Genomic DNA, 17,955 nt, shown 5'->3' on the forward strand with positions numbered 1-17,955 from the left:
GAATGTGATGGTGGTAAAGGTGCTCAGAGTTTGAATATTAACTGAGCAGTTAGAACATCACCAAGGAAATGAAATGGCTCACTGCAGACCTCCTCACTTTCAAGGAGGAGCTGAACCACAGCTTGTGTCATAACTACTGGAATGCAGTGTTCAACGAGGAGGTCAGTCTTTACCCCTGCCTTAGTGGGCTGTTTAAAAAAAACGAGGAATGCAAACTGCTCAGAATCAGGAGGACAGCAAGCAGAAGAGACCTCGGTGTTAATCTTTTGAATGTTATGTAGTAAATTTTAAATTTACTGATTCATCTATTCTTAAATAAGCATGCCCACTTTTACAAATTTATATCAGTGAGCTGTTAAAACAAGAAAGCAAAAGTTCCCAACTCTTTTCTCAATTCTTTTCGTTCTTGTATGCATACTAAAAATATTGTAATTAACTGCTACTGTTTGTTAAATGGAAAAATACATAGAACTAAAATTATTATTACTTTCAATATTTCAGGTGAACCCAGAATTGACTCACTGCTTTGAAGAGAAAGGTTTGAAATTTGTTGGCCATGATACAGAAGGGAACAGAATGGAAATTATTGAACTGGAGAGTGAGTGTCTTGTCTGTAGTACTTTCTGCATCTATTAAAACTATGTAAACTATAGGTTGTTAAATGATATGTAGGCACAATACTTAGCTATCATAACAGCCAAGATCATGTTGGGGAATACCTGTTGACTTCACCTGTTTATTACAACAGGTGAAGATTCAGAGGATGTTAGGAGCCAGTCTTATGCTTCTCAAGGATTGTGTGTGTATCTAATTATCAGGGAGAGACATGCTCCTTTTCCAAAAGGTCATAATTCTAGCTCAGTGGAATTTGGCTTTGTGGAATTATAAAATTATTTGGGAGGTAATGTATTCCAACCCTCTGCTTCAGCACAGGGCTACCTTCAAATATAGATCAGGTTGTTGAGAGCCCTGTCAGTCAAGTTTAGAATATCTCTGAGTATGCTATTGGTTGGACTTCAAACCACTCACCATTACTCTTTGAACTCAGCAGTCCAGCTATTTTTTAACACACTTTATAGTCTACCCATAGTCTATAGCTCCCAAATTGGATGCTAGGAAACAATATCAAAAGCCTTGCTAAAGTCAGGATAAAGGAAGGCTACTTGTGCCCAATTGTCTTCCTGTCCTTCATGTGTCTGGAAATGCCTTGGAGGAGGATTTGTTCCATAATCTTGCCATAAACTGAGGTAAGGCTGACTGTCCTATAGTTCCTTGGATCCTTCTTTTTGCCTTTCTTGAAGAAGGGCATGGTGACTGCCTTTTTCCAGTCATCAGGGACCTCTCATTTGTAAACCTTGGCCTTTTAAAGGTAAAAACCAGCTTCACGATGACATTGGCCTGCTCCTTAAGCACCTTCAAATATTCTTATTCAGGTCCCAATAACTATGTTCAGTTTGCTTGAGTATATGAAATATGTATACGTGCAATATAGCTGAAGTATGAAACATCACTGGAATATATTACCTAGAGAGGCTGTGAGATCTCCATCCTTGCAGGTAGACACCTTCAACACTTGACTAGACAAAGCTGTTAGCAACCTGATTTAACTTTGAACTTGACCCTGCTTTGAACAGGAGGTGAGACTAGAGACCTCCCAAGGTATCTTCCAATCAGTTTGTGTCTCCTTCAGTTACGCTCTGTTTAGAATCATAGAAAAAAGTATAAAAATCAAATAGAAAGCAAGCAGCTTTCTTTCACAGAAGTGATTCAGATAGATGACGGTTTGATAGTGTGGAAATCTGGTGGATTTGGACTACTTTACCAAGTAAGACTTGATGTCTTTTCTAAAAGGTTCTGAAATAAAAAGGAGCTACACTGCATATGTTTGTTGAATGCTACACAGAGCAGCTCTTAGAAACAATCCCTTTGATTTTGCTTGATTCCTCGATTAACTCCTTGCTGTTAAGTCACTGTTGGCTAGGTAAATATCAGGCACCTGAAGATGCAGCCTACCTTACAAGATTTTTTTTCATTTTCTTATGTGGTGCCTAATTGCCACTGGTCAAGATAAACTCCATGCACAGAAACAGAAATTTACCATAAGAATACATTTTCGTCCTATGGAGTGCTATTTGTGACATGATGCTCCTGAGAATTAATTTTATACTCCATGGTATGTTGAAGAACAGTGCTGTATGTTTGAACCATGGTTTGAATATAGACACCTACTTACAGTGTCATGCAACTGCACCATAGAGAGTAATCTGAGAGCAAAGGATACATGTGAATTTATAAACTACTAATTGTCATGGTGTTCTTTGCTTAGTATGTTCCTGATAGATTACCTCTGTTATGCATGCTGGTATTGGGAGGCTATTCTGTTTGCCCTGCATGAAACAACTTCTATAGAAAAGCATTGTGAAATAAATCAGGCAGGATTTTTAAATTGCATGTTACTGTGAAAAGAATAAAAGCAGCAGTAAAACCTGGAATTATTTCACAATGGGCTGCAAGAAGACTCTGATTACTAAAGAAAAACAATCATCGTAGGGAGGAGTGTGGGTTGGAGTGGAAGCACAGAAATAACAGTACACTAGATAGCTTAGGCAGAGCTTTAAGAAAAATGTCCTCACAGGAAATATTTGATGCTTTTTCTTGTTCTACAGCTTTAAAGAACTAAATTGCATGCTAGAGAGAAAGAAGTTATGGGATAAATTTAGGATCCGGATTCTCTTTAAGACAGCAGCAGAAAGAAGAGCAGTGTACTAGATCATATAGTTTATCTTCATAGAACAAAACCCCAGTTTTCTTGTTATCACTTATTCTGTACTGCAGAGAAGTTCCTTCAATGTTTGGGATTGTTTTGGAAATTGTTGAACCAGAAGAGGTCTGTGGTTAATTTCATCCTGTGTCCTGGCTCTAGAAGTAGGCATAGAAGTGTACGAAAATACTGTTCCTTCCTTATCCTTTTGAAGAAGACAGAAGGCAAGCAGAAGCAGTAATTAAAGAGGTGCTTTGAGTAGGAAGCTGAAGATTTAAGACAAAATGAAGCAGCATGGCTTGTTTAGCTTAGCAGGTGGAATTGAATGGTGGTGATATTGTCATCCTTAATCACACAGGACAAACAGCAGGAAAGAAGAGCACCATAAGGAATGGTTATAAGCTGGTTGTAACAAAGATGGCCTGTGTATTAGGAAAAAGTTTCAAAACAGAAGGAGAGAGTATCAGAAGAGATTTCTAGTGGGAGCAAAAAAACTTAGGGGGTGTTATGGCAGAGCCTTGACCCTTTGCACGTGAGACTACATGATGTAGCTGCATTCTGTAACAGGAGACTGGACTTAATGTCCCAAGAGAACCCTTCCAGGCCCAATTATTTGAAGCTTGTTTTCTCCAGTTTTCTATGGATGTTGCTTTCATATCTATCTCTTAGTGTGTAAACAGTTGCTATATGGTAATGCTTGGTCTTTTAGGTACTGTTTTATTTCTCCCTCAGATATGTATCGGTACATGTTCTGAATATATATACATAAATACACATTGGAAACCAAAATACTATGAAAATAACATGATACATTGTAGACTTTGTGATTGTTTCCCCTCCCCGCCCCCTTACATGTCAGTACAGGTTTATTATTCAGTTTTTAATTGCATCATTGTGCACATTAAAGTTGAATCACAGGATGATTTTTCCTTAATTCACCTTATTAACCTTCTGCCTCTGTTGTAAGTTGCTTTTCCTGGAAAAAGTTAAGGTTCCTGCTGCCTCACCCTTAAATTCACACCTACTGATCTGGCTTCTGGACTCCTGTATGAAATCTTCAATAAACCTTTTTTCCTAACTGTTGTTCTACTGTCTTCTTCCTATATCTTATAATTTTCTTTGACATCTATCTTGTAGATCACCCATACTTTGTGGGAGTTCAGTTCCACCCAGAGTTTTCCTCAAGACCTATGAAACCTTCACCTCCATACCTTGGACTGTTGCTAGCAGCAACTGGGACACTCAATGCATACTTGCAACGTGGATGTAAATTGTCTCCCAGGTAATCTTTCTTATTTACCTGCCTGCAGTTTGACAGTCACATTTTTGGAGGGACTGTCCTGTCCTTCAATTCAGAAGTCCAGAAGGGGAAAAGGAGTTCTTCATGTATTGATTTACTTGTTCCTGTGCATGCCTAACATAAACTGCGATGTAAAAGTATCTGTAAGAAGTAAGCACAGTTCCTGACTTCCTCCTTTTCAGAGGCTATTAGGGCTAAAGCCAGATCCATACATTATAACCAGAAAGAAGTAAAAAACCTTTAGTAAATTCACATGAAGTTAGTGGCCTCCTTTGTTAACTTTCATTAACAGCTGTTTCACAAGGAAAGAGATTTATTAGAGGATCAAGCAATGAAATGAAGTTCTTACCTACTTGTATTTGAATGATGATAGTAACAAAAAAGAAAACACTGATTTTATTTTGCAGTAGCTAAATAATTAATACCATCTAGCAGAGACAGGCTTGAAACAAAACAGTTGGGATATCTTTAGACTTATGGGAGGGTTTGGACCTAGATCAAAACTGTATAGTTCAGCCAAACTAAAATCCTTTGTCCCAGTTGCCTTGGACACATGAGTTTTTTTGTTTGTTGAATGTAACAATAGATTTTAGCCAGTGTTAACTCCTTCTTGTTTATTTGAATGATATTAATAACAGTTACAATTTCACTACAATAACAATAATAAAGAGGTCAGAGGAAGCCTAGGGTACAATAACAAAAATTTAAAAAAGATTTAAAAAAGTTCACAGACTGACTGAATAATAGCACAGAACAGATTCAAACCTGGCTTACTGGCTTTTCCTCTAAACAAGGCACCAAAATTGCTAGGGGTTTTTTTGTTCCTTTGTTTTTGTTTTTTGTTGAGCATTGCTTTCTATTCTTAAAATTAGGTCCTTTGCTTAAGCAAGAAATAGAAATTTTATGCGGGTTTCAGTAGTAATGGAAAATAGCCAAGCCAGTCCAGATCAATCTATTTTGGTACCATGCTCCTTACAGGTATCAGTTGTCTCTCATAAATGCACTTCATCTTTGCTCACCCTGGCCAATTGTGCAATGATGTACATACGGAGGGAATTTCTTTTTGATCTGTAAACTACAGCTTGATTGAAATACACTTATTACCTTACCCTGTCATTGTTATTAGTGGTCATAACATTATCGACCTTTTAAAATTTGTGCCAGTGTATTACACAGGTCACATTTTTGTGGTGCTTGGCAGGAGGGGAGTCTTCAAGCCAAATGATCTTCAGGCTTTTCCTCTTGTGTGCACTTTCTGCCTCACAGTTCATCTTGTTTTGCGGGTCCCAATACCCTTTCTCTTACTGCTTCCTCCCATAAGTATACCTATTTTTTTCTCTGAGATAAAGAAAAATTACTGGTTTTGAATGAATGATCTGCATGTGCCCTGCTAATTTAAATTTAAATCCCTTTAGCAATATAGCAATATGTTTTCTAACCTTGAATTTAAGTTTCAGCAATTACTGAATGTGCCACGCTTACACTTATTTGAATTAATACATAATAAATTAAAAGTATACTCAATTCTTTTTCTTCATGTTCATACAATAAACTCCAGCCAACACGTAAACATTTAGCAAGGACAAAAATTCAATCCCCTAAAACTTTATATATAAAAATACAAATGTTACTATTTACCTAGTGTCGTGGTTTAGCCCCAGCCAGCAACTAAGCACCACGCAGCCGCTCGCTCACTCCCCCACGGTGGGATGGGGGAGAGAATCGGAAGAGTAAAAGTGAGAAACTCATGGTTTGAGATAAAGACAGTTTAATAAGTAAAGCAAAAGCCGCGCACGCAAGGAAAGCAAAATAAGGAATTTGTTCACTACTCCCCATGGGCAGGCAGGTGTTCAGCCATCTCCAGGGAAGCAGGGCTCCGTCACTCGTAATGGTTTCTTGGGAAGACAGACGCCATAACTCCGAACGTCCCTCCACCACTTCCTTCTTCTTTGTCCCAGCTTTATATACTGAGCATGACGTTATATGGTATGGAATAACTCTTTGGCCAGCCTGGGTCAGCTGTCCCAGCTGTGTCCCCTCCCAGCTCCCCAGGCACCCCCAGCCTGCTCGCTGCAGGCCAGCATGAGAAGCTGGACTGTCCTTGAGTACTTAGCAACAACTCAAAACATCAGCACCTTATCAACATTTTTCTCATCCCAAATCCAAAACATAGCCTCATGCTAGCTTCTATGAAGAAAATTAACTCTACCCTGGCTGAAACTAGGACACCTAGTTACACAGCAATCAAGCAAACCCCTCTGTCTTGAGAAAGAACATTGGAATAGAAAAACATTTTGAAGCTAAAAGAGGAGTACATTGCAGGGAAGAATGTTCAGGAGGAAATTTCAGTGCCAATTACAGCACACCCACTCATATTAACATATCCACCTGCTAGTGATTTCATTGAGCAGTAAAGCTAAGGCATGTCATAACAAGACTGAAACAAATCTGAGGAGAGGATTTTCTGCACACCTAGTCCAGCACTGCCTATATGAATTGTAGTCATGCTGTTGACTAGAGCAAAGATGTAACCTGGAAGAGAATTTGTGGAAGCCAGCAAGTTCAGTAGGCTATTAAAAACACTAAAAAGAGAGTTAATGATGAAGTCCTGCATCAAAAGGAAATGCTTATTTCAGCATGAGATTCTTCATGGGAAATCGTTACCCCAGAACATTTAAGAGCCCCATAATTGGGATGCAATTTTAGAACATCTGACACCTGGACAGAAGCCCTAGCTTCTATGCAAAGCAAACAGTAAATTTAAAGATGCATCACACCTCCCAGGAGAGTGCCCTAAATAAATAAGAGTGAATAAACCTTCTCTTAAATTTTTTGAGGCCTAGTCTCGTAGACAGTCTGAGAATGCTTACACATAGGCATGAGCATACCTAGTTTCAGACTGGAATGCATCCTCTGGGGTAAACTTAGTTCCCAGGAGCTTTGGTGTGTACAAAGATGGTCAAGAACTAAGCAAAGGATTGGAGTAACTCAGTGATGAGTTATTACTTAGTTACCTGAAGTGGTAGTTGGGCATCTAAGTTGCCTTTGTGGTTTCAGCCTCTTGTGCTTTATGGCATGAGTGCCTAACCATCAAAGCTATGCACTTCATTTCCTTGTGAATGCTTTTAAATTATGACCTCTTGCAAGTCTTTCCATGAAAATACTGAAGTCGCCATTTCATAAGGAGCTGAGGAAGGTGAGAGGCTGCCAGTTTACATGTTTCATTTTAAAGTACAGATAGCACTAAAACCACAGGAGATGCTCAGAAAGTGTACAATACCCACAAATATGCTGCTTTTTAAGAGAAAACAAAAGCTTTTAATAGAAAACTAATGGATGAAGAGGGGAACTTCAGCTGTAATGTTGGCTTTTACTGAGTCTTACGGAATGTCACTTGGAAAAAGTAACAAGAACTGGCTTATCTTTGGGAACAGTGTCATATGGATTGCAAAACCAGTTATGTACAATAAAGCCATATTACGCTTTTTTTTCTTTTCTTCCCCCATAGCAAATTTAGCATCAGCAAGCTTTATTTCTTCTTTCTCCTCAACCAACATCTTTATTAATGGCTGGCAGGAGTAGGCCACAGTGTGTTAATGATATTTGCAAATAATATCATTTAAAGAAGAGCAGAAAGCACTATTCAGAACAAGAAAATAACATGAAAAGGTATAGAGAATTTAGAAACCCAAGCTGAAAATAATGAAATTATTTGTTTATTTGAAGGAAGAGAGTGACAGGCCAAAGATAAACAATTTAAACACAAATGTCCAGTAGATGGGAGGAAATGTAGGAAGTGAGAAATGTTCCTAGATGAGAAACTGTGGGCAACTAGGACTGCTGCCAAAAGAAATTTTTGCAAGTCATTAGTAAATATGCTAATGGAAGGCACCAATCCAATGCCATCTAGACACAGAGTAACCTGTTAAGCTCTGGGCAGGTTATTAATAAAAGATGACTTATGAGTTGCATTCAGAGACAAAGAACAAAAGTGGCTGGAGGACAGAAGGAGTGGTACATAAAGAAAAAAAACCTTGGAAGACTTACCCATATGGTGCTTACTGCACTAACGTGGTCTAGCTGGTGGTAACTATCTCAGATGAAGATGTCTAAAGCTGTATGAATTGAATTCCGTGCATGAAACTCGGCTGAGTGTTTTTGTAACACCCAGATACGTCTGGCGTCTTGGTTGTGATTTTTGTAATGCTGGGTCCTAATAAAACCATTATCCTAGGTCCAGTTATGTGAGTGTAGAGGTCTAGCAGGTTGGAACTGGGGAGTCTTAGGTATGTGCTGAGAGAGTCTTTAATGAAATGATGTTTCATGGAAGCATACGATCATATAATGATGGTGATCATAATAAGCAATATATGTTAATTTTTATGATATGGGTGAAGAAATATGGGTGACTGCAATTATAACCATTGCACAATCAAATATGCATTTATTTTAAATAATGTTTTAATGACTATAATAATTTTAATCATTCAGCTTTTTGTGGGGGGAATAAATAATAATAATTAACCGATTTATTTCCACTAGGTTCTCAAAAGCTGTAACAATTGTTTGTTTTAAACAGCCACAGCCTGTACTGAATGTAATTACATTTATCTTTAATTTGTACTGAGGAAGAAATACACTTAGCTTTGCTTCTGCCTTTGCAGGGAATAGCATTACTGTAACAATTGTTTAAATTGCTTACATTTCTGGAAAAGGACTTTTTTGTCGATTATACATTAAAAAAGGATGGCAAAAGTCCTTCTGAAACTGTGTCAAATACCTCATTTTTAAAGAATGTTGATCTGGATTTTCCAAATGAAACAAACAGAATGTTCAAGGAGTACCCATTTTACAGTTGCCTGTGTTTCTTAATATAAACATTGAAAGTAGGCAGTTTGGTGCTTTTGAGTGGCTGTTTGAGAAATATATGTTTGAAATTGATCTTCAGTCTTAATTCTAGTGGTTTTGGAGCTGAGATTAGTTGCTGAGGTGATGCATTCCAGCTTTGTGCCATGTGGCCCCAGCTACTGGCTGCCTTCTGTGCCATACTGATAGGGAATCTTCTCATCTTGCCTCGTTCCGTGCTTTAGATGATGCATAGTAGAGGTATGATGATACCTGTGTCAGAAGAACAGAGAGATCTGAAATGGACATGAATTTGGTAAGAATGGAACACATGCAGGGGGAAACTCTTTTTATTGCTTATGTCTTGAGAAGACAGGGACCTGAGGATGAGTGAACTTTAAAACAAAACAAAATCCCTTATGTAATTTCTCAACAGAGGATACTTTCTTTGCTCCAGTTGAGAAATATGTTGTAGTTCAATGCAAAGTAAAATGCCAGCTAGGTACTAGTAGATGTTTCACATTGATGTTAACTGCAAAGTGAAATACCAGCTTGGTGCTGGTTGGTATATTTCACTTTGCAGTGAATGTATTTCCATTAACTACAGGTAGATTAGGTGTAAGGATCAAAGTGACCAAAATTCTTCATCTTGAAGACTGAAGTGACTGACTAGATGCAGTAACACTGCATACTCTGAGTTTCATTCTGGTTTTGTCTTGGCCACATCTTTATACTCCAGATCCTATGACATAAAAAGATGGAATAGAACCGCTGTGATGGCCTTTTTTGTTGGAATTCACCGTTGTAAGAATCATTGCAAACCAGATGAAGTGGGTGTCAGGTTCCTGCTCAAGATAATTATCCAATTAATTTGTGCACAAACTGAGAGAAAGGTTGCTGAAGGAAATGTAAGCATATTTTTTTCAGTTGAGGGCTTAGTGTGAAAAATAATTTCATAATGGAAAAGCTGGCCTCATTTGATTTCCTACCACCACCACTTTCATAGCCAGCACATATAGGTAAGATTACGTAATATTAGCAGCTGTGAGCACAAAATACTAGTTTGGTTTTTGTGTTTAATATCTGTGTAGCAGCTCAGTGTAGTTTCAAAGGAAGTACACATTTATTCTGAAGAGAGGTGATGACTCATTTGTGGTTAATACCACCTGGAGTTTTTCTTCAGATTACCCATCAGTTGGATACAATTCATATCACAGTAAATCTAATGAACCGGACATCAGCATTTGTTTGAAGCTATAACATCCAGGTGCAGATATGCAGAGATTCATGAGTCCCTGTTTGCTTTCAAGTCCAGTGGCAGCCAAACTCTTGAAGAAGTTCAGGTTTCCTTGGAGCCTAAGTTGTTCTTGTTAACATGATACCACAGCTTCTGGGAGTGCTTAAAAATATCATTCAAGCAGCTGAAACTGCGAGACTGACAGTTACCTGAGTCTGAAGCCCAAGGACTGACCCTTGCCTGGGTATTTCCCTTACCTTTCTTGCCACTGTGGCCTGCCTGTTAGAGGTAAAGCTGACTTACATCCAACAGAACAGACCAAAAGTAGGGGAGACCTTGAGGTGCTACTGCAAAAATCAAGAATGTGATGACAAGAGCCCTTCTCTGAGATGTGGAGTCAAATCTTGTACTGAATTGGGCAGTGTGGGAACAGGTACAAAATTATCATTGGCTGAGTAAGTGTTTTAGCCTCTGGGCTCATGGCTAGCCAAGTGACCCTCAGCTTCTGCAAACTGGAAACATGCCTGAGAAGTTGAGGTGGTAAGTCAATGAAATGACGGAAGCATCCAGCATTGTGTGATTGCTTCTATGGGTGAATGCCTCTAAAACCTATGTCACTGAGTGTAGAGGAGGACCGATGATGAGAGTGCTGTGTGGGGATCGATGCCTAACTGTGTTCAAGAGATGAAGCTGAGTGGTTCTCCACTCACCTCATTGGTCCCTGAGAATTTTCACTTAAGCATCTGTCTCCCATACTGTCATGTATATGGAGCTCTGGCATATGTTTTTGGGCTGTGACTGCCACTAGGCAGCAGAGCTCTTTAAAAATAAAAAAGTTTTCTGAAGACTTTGCGCTTAAACCAGGGCTATCATGAGATTATGCAGCTCTCTGCAATCGCAGTTTTACCCTCTGTTCTATGGACGATTTTTGCTATTCTGCTGTGATGTGAAAATGCAAAACTGTTTTAATAATACTGAATTTTTATTCCATGTTTCCATGGGTACTTTCAGAAAGAAGTAAGTACAACGTCGGTGATGTTGTGTTTGTCTGTGTGCATCTGGCATGCTTGATCATACTGTTAACAACACTTTCCTCACTTGAGCTGGGTAATTGTTTGCCAGCTGTTGAAATGATCAAATTGAGCATTTCTCGCTAGCGTGATTACGACACACTCTTTATAAGAACCACATCAACAACATGTGTGTCATGTGAAGAAAGGCAGAATGCTGTAGGCAAAGTCTTAATAATTGCTAGAACAGTTGGAATTTCTACTCTGTCTTGTACAGAATTTGGTACAGTGATTTGCTCTAACCGTGGGATGCTTTCCTAGCAGTCAGAGGTAGAAATTAAATGAGATGACTGTTGATGCCAGTCCTCCTGTCCCAGTCTATTAAAATGACTGTGTTTTTAATTACTCTTTGATTTTTTTAATTTTTTTTTTCCCCAAAGAAGAGAGGGTGAAATTCAGGCTACAAAGCAGTGCTTAGTAACAAGCACCAGTATAACGGAGTGCAGTTTGTTCACTGCTCCACCGTGCAGTCTAGATCAAAGATTTCCAGCTGCGGGATTACATAGTTCCCCTTGAAACATTGCACAGCAGGCGGTCAGTGTGGATCAACTGATAAGGCTGGGTCTAGGTGGGTTGTGGGCTGATGATGCACTTGATGGCTCAGTGGGAGATCATTCCCAGAGGTGGGGAGTGTGAAGTCACTGAGGTCCTGTTGGCTGGAGGATGAAGGTGTATGTGTTGAGTGCGATGAGACAAGACAGGCGTGCAGTGGCTGGAGAGTAAGTTGGTACCCAAGGCTGGCACTGGTGGACCCATACAAACGAGGTCCGAGATCCCCCCCTGTACTGTGTTGACCATAAGCTGCTCTCTGAAGTATCACAGAACTGACCAGAATTATTGCTGCTCAAATGTACTTGTCAGTTCCCTGGAGTCCCTTTGCTGGCTTCTGATCTTGGGAAATTCAAGTATGTGGAAAACAGACTGTAGGAATGAAGTGTAGTATGGGGAAGTGGAGGCTGGAGGTTCTTTTGAAGAGGTGCAGTTTGTCCATTTGGAGTTAAGATAAACCTGGAAACTCGATACACATCACAGCTGACTGAGAATGTGGTTTGTGGGCACTCCTTTCCCTCAGTCACTGTGGTGATTCCTGTCTTTCACTGTCATCTTGTTCTGGCCACTTATAAAATGATGACTTGCATGGCAGTTTGTTCTGTGAAAACCAGTCTACTTCTCTCCGGAAATAGCAGAAGGGGATAGAACCTCAGGAAAAACTGTCAGGATATTGCTTGGTGCAATGAAAATTATTTATGTTCTGACTGGAAGAGCAAGAATTGTAATATAAGTATAAGTTGAAGTATTCTGAATAAATAAGGTTGTCTTAATTTTTTCTTTGGTCAAACCAATAATTTTCTTTATGATAAAGGAGAAATTCCTTTCAGTCTTGCTCTGAATACCTGCTATGCTCCATGTCATCATGGTCACAAGCGCACAGCACCAGCAAACTATAGAATGAATGTACAGGAGCCAAGCAAAAAGAAATTGAATATACTGTTTATATGGTAGAATATTTTTTTCTCATCAGTTCTTAGACATCAAACTTAAGCCCATTCCTGTAGAGGAAGGCGTTTTAAAATACCAAAACTGAGCATGAGCTTAACGTAGTTTTCTGGAAGTGGGTTGCATTTGAGGAAAGTGTTTGTGGTGCATCCATTGGGTTGGAGGGTTTGAAATAAAAATTTTGTTTTAAATGCTTCTGACTGTGTATTGCTTTTAACAGTGACAGCTACAGTGACCTCAGCGATGACAGCTCTCCAGAGAAAGAGTTTCCTAATTCAGAAACAAGCTGAAATGATTGTATGAGGTCGCAGAAATGGATGATGAGGTAAACTGAATCATTTTGATAATGCTTTATGACATTTATTTCTTCTAGACTTAAAACAGGAGACAAAGTTATCTTGATTCTCCCTTTTGTTTCAAATCCCATCTGGGACCTTATGTTTTGTTTCTTGCCTGCAGCACTTAATTGGTTTCCTCTTCTGCTGCTGGATTCTGCAATTGAGTTATTAAAGTCTGCTAAGTGTTTTGGGTACAGCTTATATGTAGGATGTTGTACGAAATCAAGTTGTGTTAGTGTTTGAAGATACAATGAAAATACATTTTAAAATTATATTTTCTTTCCTTGTTACTTCAGTTTGCAAGTTTGGATCACTTCGAGTATACCATATTGATATGACTTTTTATTTTGCATTAAGATTCACCTGTAATTGCATTTGACCCATTGATACAACAAAGACATCCCAAGAAAAATACTTGGATTTAAGCTGCGGAGTGATAGAGATACAAACAAGTTCTATAAAATCGTAGCTTTTTTTGCCATAGGCTTTGCCAAAGTGATGTTGAGTTGGTTGTTTTTTTCACCTGTAAACATGGTAGCCATAGATTTCCTTTCAGTTTGGAGATCATACTTCCTGTGGGCCACCTGACTTTTGCAGGATCTGGGCTTGAATCTTAGTCTTGCTTTATTTTTCTTACACAGATTCATCAGAGTTGTGGGTGGTGTGGTACTCCGATATGTGTGTGCATTCATGCTTTTCAGTATTTCTGAGCACTTCTGTAAGCAGGACACAACTTTCCCCTCTGATTTTATTCCCCTCACATGGTGTAGTCACTAAGCAGCTGTGCCAAACAGATGATTAAGGCTGCATATGAATGATGCATTTCTGCTTGATGGTCTCATTATAAATGAGATATATACTGGCATGAGATGCTAGAAATTGGAATTTAGTCCTCAGCCACAGCAAGGGATTCTTCCGTGATTTCTAATTTATTTCTTTTTCCCTCACATGTACCACATGTTAATGATAATAATACAACCCGAAATCATGAGAGGTGAGAACAGGTTGTTAAATGTTTCCATGATCTGGTGCATGCAGGTACGGAACTGATTCATGTCCTAGAGTGATAAAATGTTCTTTTTCACTCTTGCACATATTCTTCCCACCTCCAGAAATCACTGTGACTCTGTTTCTTGAGACCAACACATAGCACAGGACAGCCCCTTTACTTTGACCTTTCTAAGTTCCTCAGTGGAACTTATGAATGGTAATTCTTGGTTTACCATTACAATTGTGGCTTTTTCAGTGCTTGGATGAATGTACTTTTGTGATGCTTTTGAGTAGTTATCAATAGTCAAGCTGATTTTGTTTGAACATGTCACTAGTGGATACTAATTGTATTCAACAGAATTAGTCTAGAAAGGGTTAAATAACTAATTCCAGATAGAAAAGAAGGATAGAAGCATTGGCTTATTTATTTTTCTCAGGGTTAATTCTGCCCATTAATCAGAGCTGGATACACATATAGACTATATCTAGCTTTGTGGTTTTGCTTTATACTGTTTGATCTGATGAAAAGCATCTACCTGTAGTGTTTACCGTTGGACTACTTTGAAGTCAGTCAATGGATTTGAGAGAAGCTGACATAAGCATGAAATAAACTGAGTTAAAGAAGAAATACTTTTAATCATTATTTTTTATTCCTGCTTATTCTTCCTTCCCCTCCCTCTTTTTTGTTTTTACAGGAAATTGGGAACAGGACAATATTGAATAGAAGAAAGAAGAGTAGTAAGCTGCTTATGGTCCTTATAGTGTCTCCTCCTATACTTATTTTCAAGAATTCTCTTTACAGAAAACAGTTTTACTGTCCTGTAGCAAAAGCTGTTCTATATAAATGCTGTTTCTCTTAAAAAATGACAAAACGGTTATGCACCTTACATGTTAATCATTATTGGTCTTGTTCTATATTTCAGAATAATCTCAGGTGAATATGTATTAATTCACTACTGTTCTTGATTTGAAGGAAGATTTCATTGTTTTCAATTCACCTTGGAACAAGAAGATAAAATGCATTAGTTTTTGTGAATGAGAGGGAATGCACTAAAAATTTAAGGGAAAGTTGTCTTATCCATGAGCGCTAGAGAACTGCTTCAGGTTTGTTTCCTTTGTTGTATATATATATTTTTTTTAACTTTTTTGCTGTTCAATATGTACAAATGAGAAATTGTTGCTCTTTGTGATTATAATAATTGATGTTGGATACACATCTTTTCACTTTGCTTTTATAAGTGATTTTACTTTACAAAAGCTCATTTGCTCTATTTCTCCTGAAAGGCTGATAATACTGAACATAATTCTGACCTACAAAATTACAGAATTGATATTAGAAGGTGGTTTTGAATTTGTATTGTGTAACAGAGAAAGTAAATACACTCATATGTTAAAATGTAATTTGAACACTTGTTCAAAGTTGTAGAAGAACCAGTCATAAACCTGGAGCATTATCTGGGCTCCAGCTATGCAACACGCAGTTAATTTCAGTGAATGAATATAAAGGTGAATTAAGGTTCACCCTTGTTTTCCCTCATCCAGTGATCACTCCATGGTCATGGCGCTCATTCCCCAATAGGATAGAACAGTGTATTTTAATTTAGAAATCATAAGTTATTCCACTGCATGACTGTCACAGGCAGCCCTGCAAAGCTGGGACTGCAGCCTTGAATCACTGAGGTAGAAGGGGAAGGTGAGAGGTGCTATACCGTGTTGAAAGCTGGATGCCATTAGCAACATCATCAGACCTGTCACAGAAACTGGACCTGAGCTATATAATTGATGGGCTCCAAATGCCTCGGGCACCCTTTCCTATAAAGAACACCTCTGAATTTTGAGCTTTGTGTTGTATTTTGGTTTTGGGCAAAGTGACTTTTTTAATCCATCAAAAGGTAAATATCTGTACAAAAATAAAAACCACGATGTCCCTTATTACAACTTTGTAAAACAGTAAGTTTGAGAGCTTTGAATTGCTTTAGAAAATCTCAGGTTACACAGCCAATTTCTCTTCACTAAAAGAAGCTTTACTGGTGATGGAATATAAAATGTATTCCTATGGCAGTGTTTTTCTAAAGCGGTTTGCAAATGCATGCCTTATAAATAGCAGGTATTGACAGAATTGTTGTCACTGTACGTATTCCCCAATGAGAGACACTGGCCACTGGTTTGGGAAAGGTGAAGGATTTCCTAAGATTGTCTGTAATGTGCAAATGTATTTTCAAATATATTAAATTGTGTTATTCTGAAATGTTTAGCTACTGTGTTAAAAGAATCATGGTGCCAATGTGAACTGTGGTGTCAAGGAGGGAATTTTTCATTTAGTCATGTCCCAGTTGTATTGTCTGTGTGATTTATCCAAAAAAACGAGGGGACAAAAAGACATACAACTGGGGTGAAGCTGGAAATAACACCTTGATCTCCCAGTGCCCTTACGCATCCTCTTCCTGCTAACTTTGCTACACAAAGCAGTATCCTGGAGGCAAAAACATCACTGTCACAAGGGGATCCATCTCCTACCTGAGCTGGCAGAAGCAGCAGCATGCCTTTTCCAAAATGGAAGAAGGCAAATGAGCCTTTTCCAGCCAAATCCCGGGCTGCATTAGGAGTGATGCCAGCAGGTCGAGGGAGGTGGTCCTTCCCCTCTGTTGAGTCCTGGCCACACATGGAGTGCTGTGTCCAGTTCTGTGCTTCCCAGTAGGAGAGAGACATGGGTATATCAGAGGGACTCCAGCAAAGGGCCGCTAAGGTGATTAAAGAACTGGAGCATCCCTCCTGGTGGAGGGATGGCTAGAGAGCTGGCAGAGGAGCTTGCCAAGCCACTCTCCATCATTTATCAGCAGTCCTGGTTAACAGGGGAGGTCCCAGATGACTGGAGGCTTGCCAATGTGATGCCCATCTACAAGAAAGGCCGGAAGGAAGATCCTGGGAACTACAGGCCTGTCAGCCTGACCTCCATACTGGGGAAGATCATGGAGCGGTTCATCTTGAGGGTGCTCACGGGGCATGTGCAGGACAACCAAGCGATCAGGCTCAGCCAGCATGGGTTCATGAAAGGCAGGTCCTGCTTGACCAACCTGATCTCCTTCTATGACCAGGTGACCCAGCTAGTGGATGAGGGAAAGGCTGTGGATGTTGTCTACCTGGACTTTAGTGAAGCCTCTGACAGCATCTCCCACAGCATTCTCCTGGAGAAACTGGCAGCTCATGGCTTAGACAGGTTTACTCTTTGCTGGGTAAAGAACTGGCTGGATGGCTGAGCCCAGAGAATCGTGGTGAATAGCGTTAAATCAAGTTGGCAGCCAGTTACAAGCGGTGTTCCCCAGGGCTCAGTTTTGGGGCCGGTCTTATTCAGTATTTTTATCGATGATCTGGATGAGGGGATCGAGTGCTCCCTCAGTAAGTTTGCAGATGACACCAAGTTGGGTGGGAGTGTTGATCTGCTGGAGGGCAGGAGGGCTCTGCAGAGGGATCTGGACAGGCTGGATCGATGGGCAGAGGCCAACTGTATGAGGTTTAACAAGGCCAAGTGCCAGGTCTTGCACTTGGGTCACAACAACCCCATGCAACACTACAGGCTTGGGGAAGAGTGGCTGAAGAGCTGCCTGGTGGAAAGGGAGCTGGGAGCGCTCGTTGACAGCCGGCTGAATATGAGCCGGCAGTGTGCCCAGGTGGCCAAGAAGGCCAACAGCATCCTGGCCTGTATCAGAAATCCTGTGGCCAGCAGAAGTAGGTAAGTGATTGTGCCCCTGTACTCGGCACTGGTGAGGCTGCACCTTGAATCCTGTGTTCAGTTTTTGGCCTCTCACTACAAGAAGGACATTGAGGTGCTGGAGTGTGTCTAGAGAAGGGCAACCAAGCTGGTGAGGGGTCTGGAGCACAAGTCTTATGAGGAGTGGCTGAGGGAACTGAGGTGGTTT

The 17,955-nt window shown here is 39.7% G+C and overlaps 1 protein-coding gene across 1 annotated transcript in view; it reads left to right on the top strand.

Moving 5' to 3' along the window:
• CTPS2 (CTP synthase 2) overlaps positions 1 to 13,172 on the top strand; it is a 70,896-nt gene extending 57,724 nt beyond the window's left edge. The window contains exons 15-17 of the mRNA XM_082004973.1: positions 502 to 598; positions 3,899 to 4,043; positions 12,931 to 13,172. Coding sequence (XP_081861099.1) covers positions 502 to 598; positions 3,899 to 4,043; positions 12,931 to 13,000 — 312 coding nt within the window. The 3' untranslated portion in view covers positions 13,001 to 13,172. The remainder of the gene's footprint in view (positions 1 to 501; positions 599 to 3,898; positions 4,044 to 12,930) is intronic.
• The last annotated feature ends 4,783 nt before the right edge of the window (positions 13,173 to 17,955 follow it).

This window comes from Phaethon aethereus (genome assembly GCF_964289735.1).
Source record: "Phaethon aethereus genome assembly, chromosome: 1".
In the NCBI taxonomy this organism is placed as follows: domain Eukaryota; kingdom Metazoa; phylum Chordata; class Aves; order Phaethontiformes; family Phaethontidae; genus Phaethon; species Phaethon aethereus.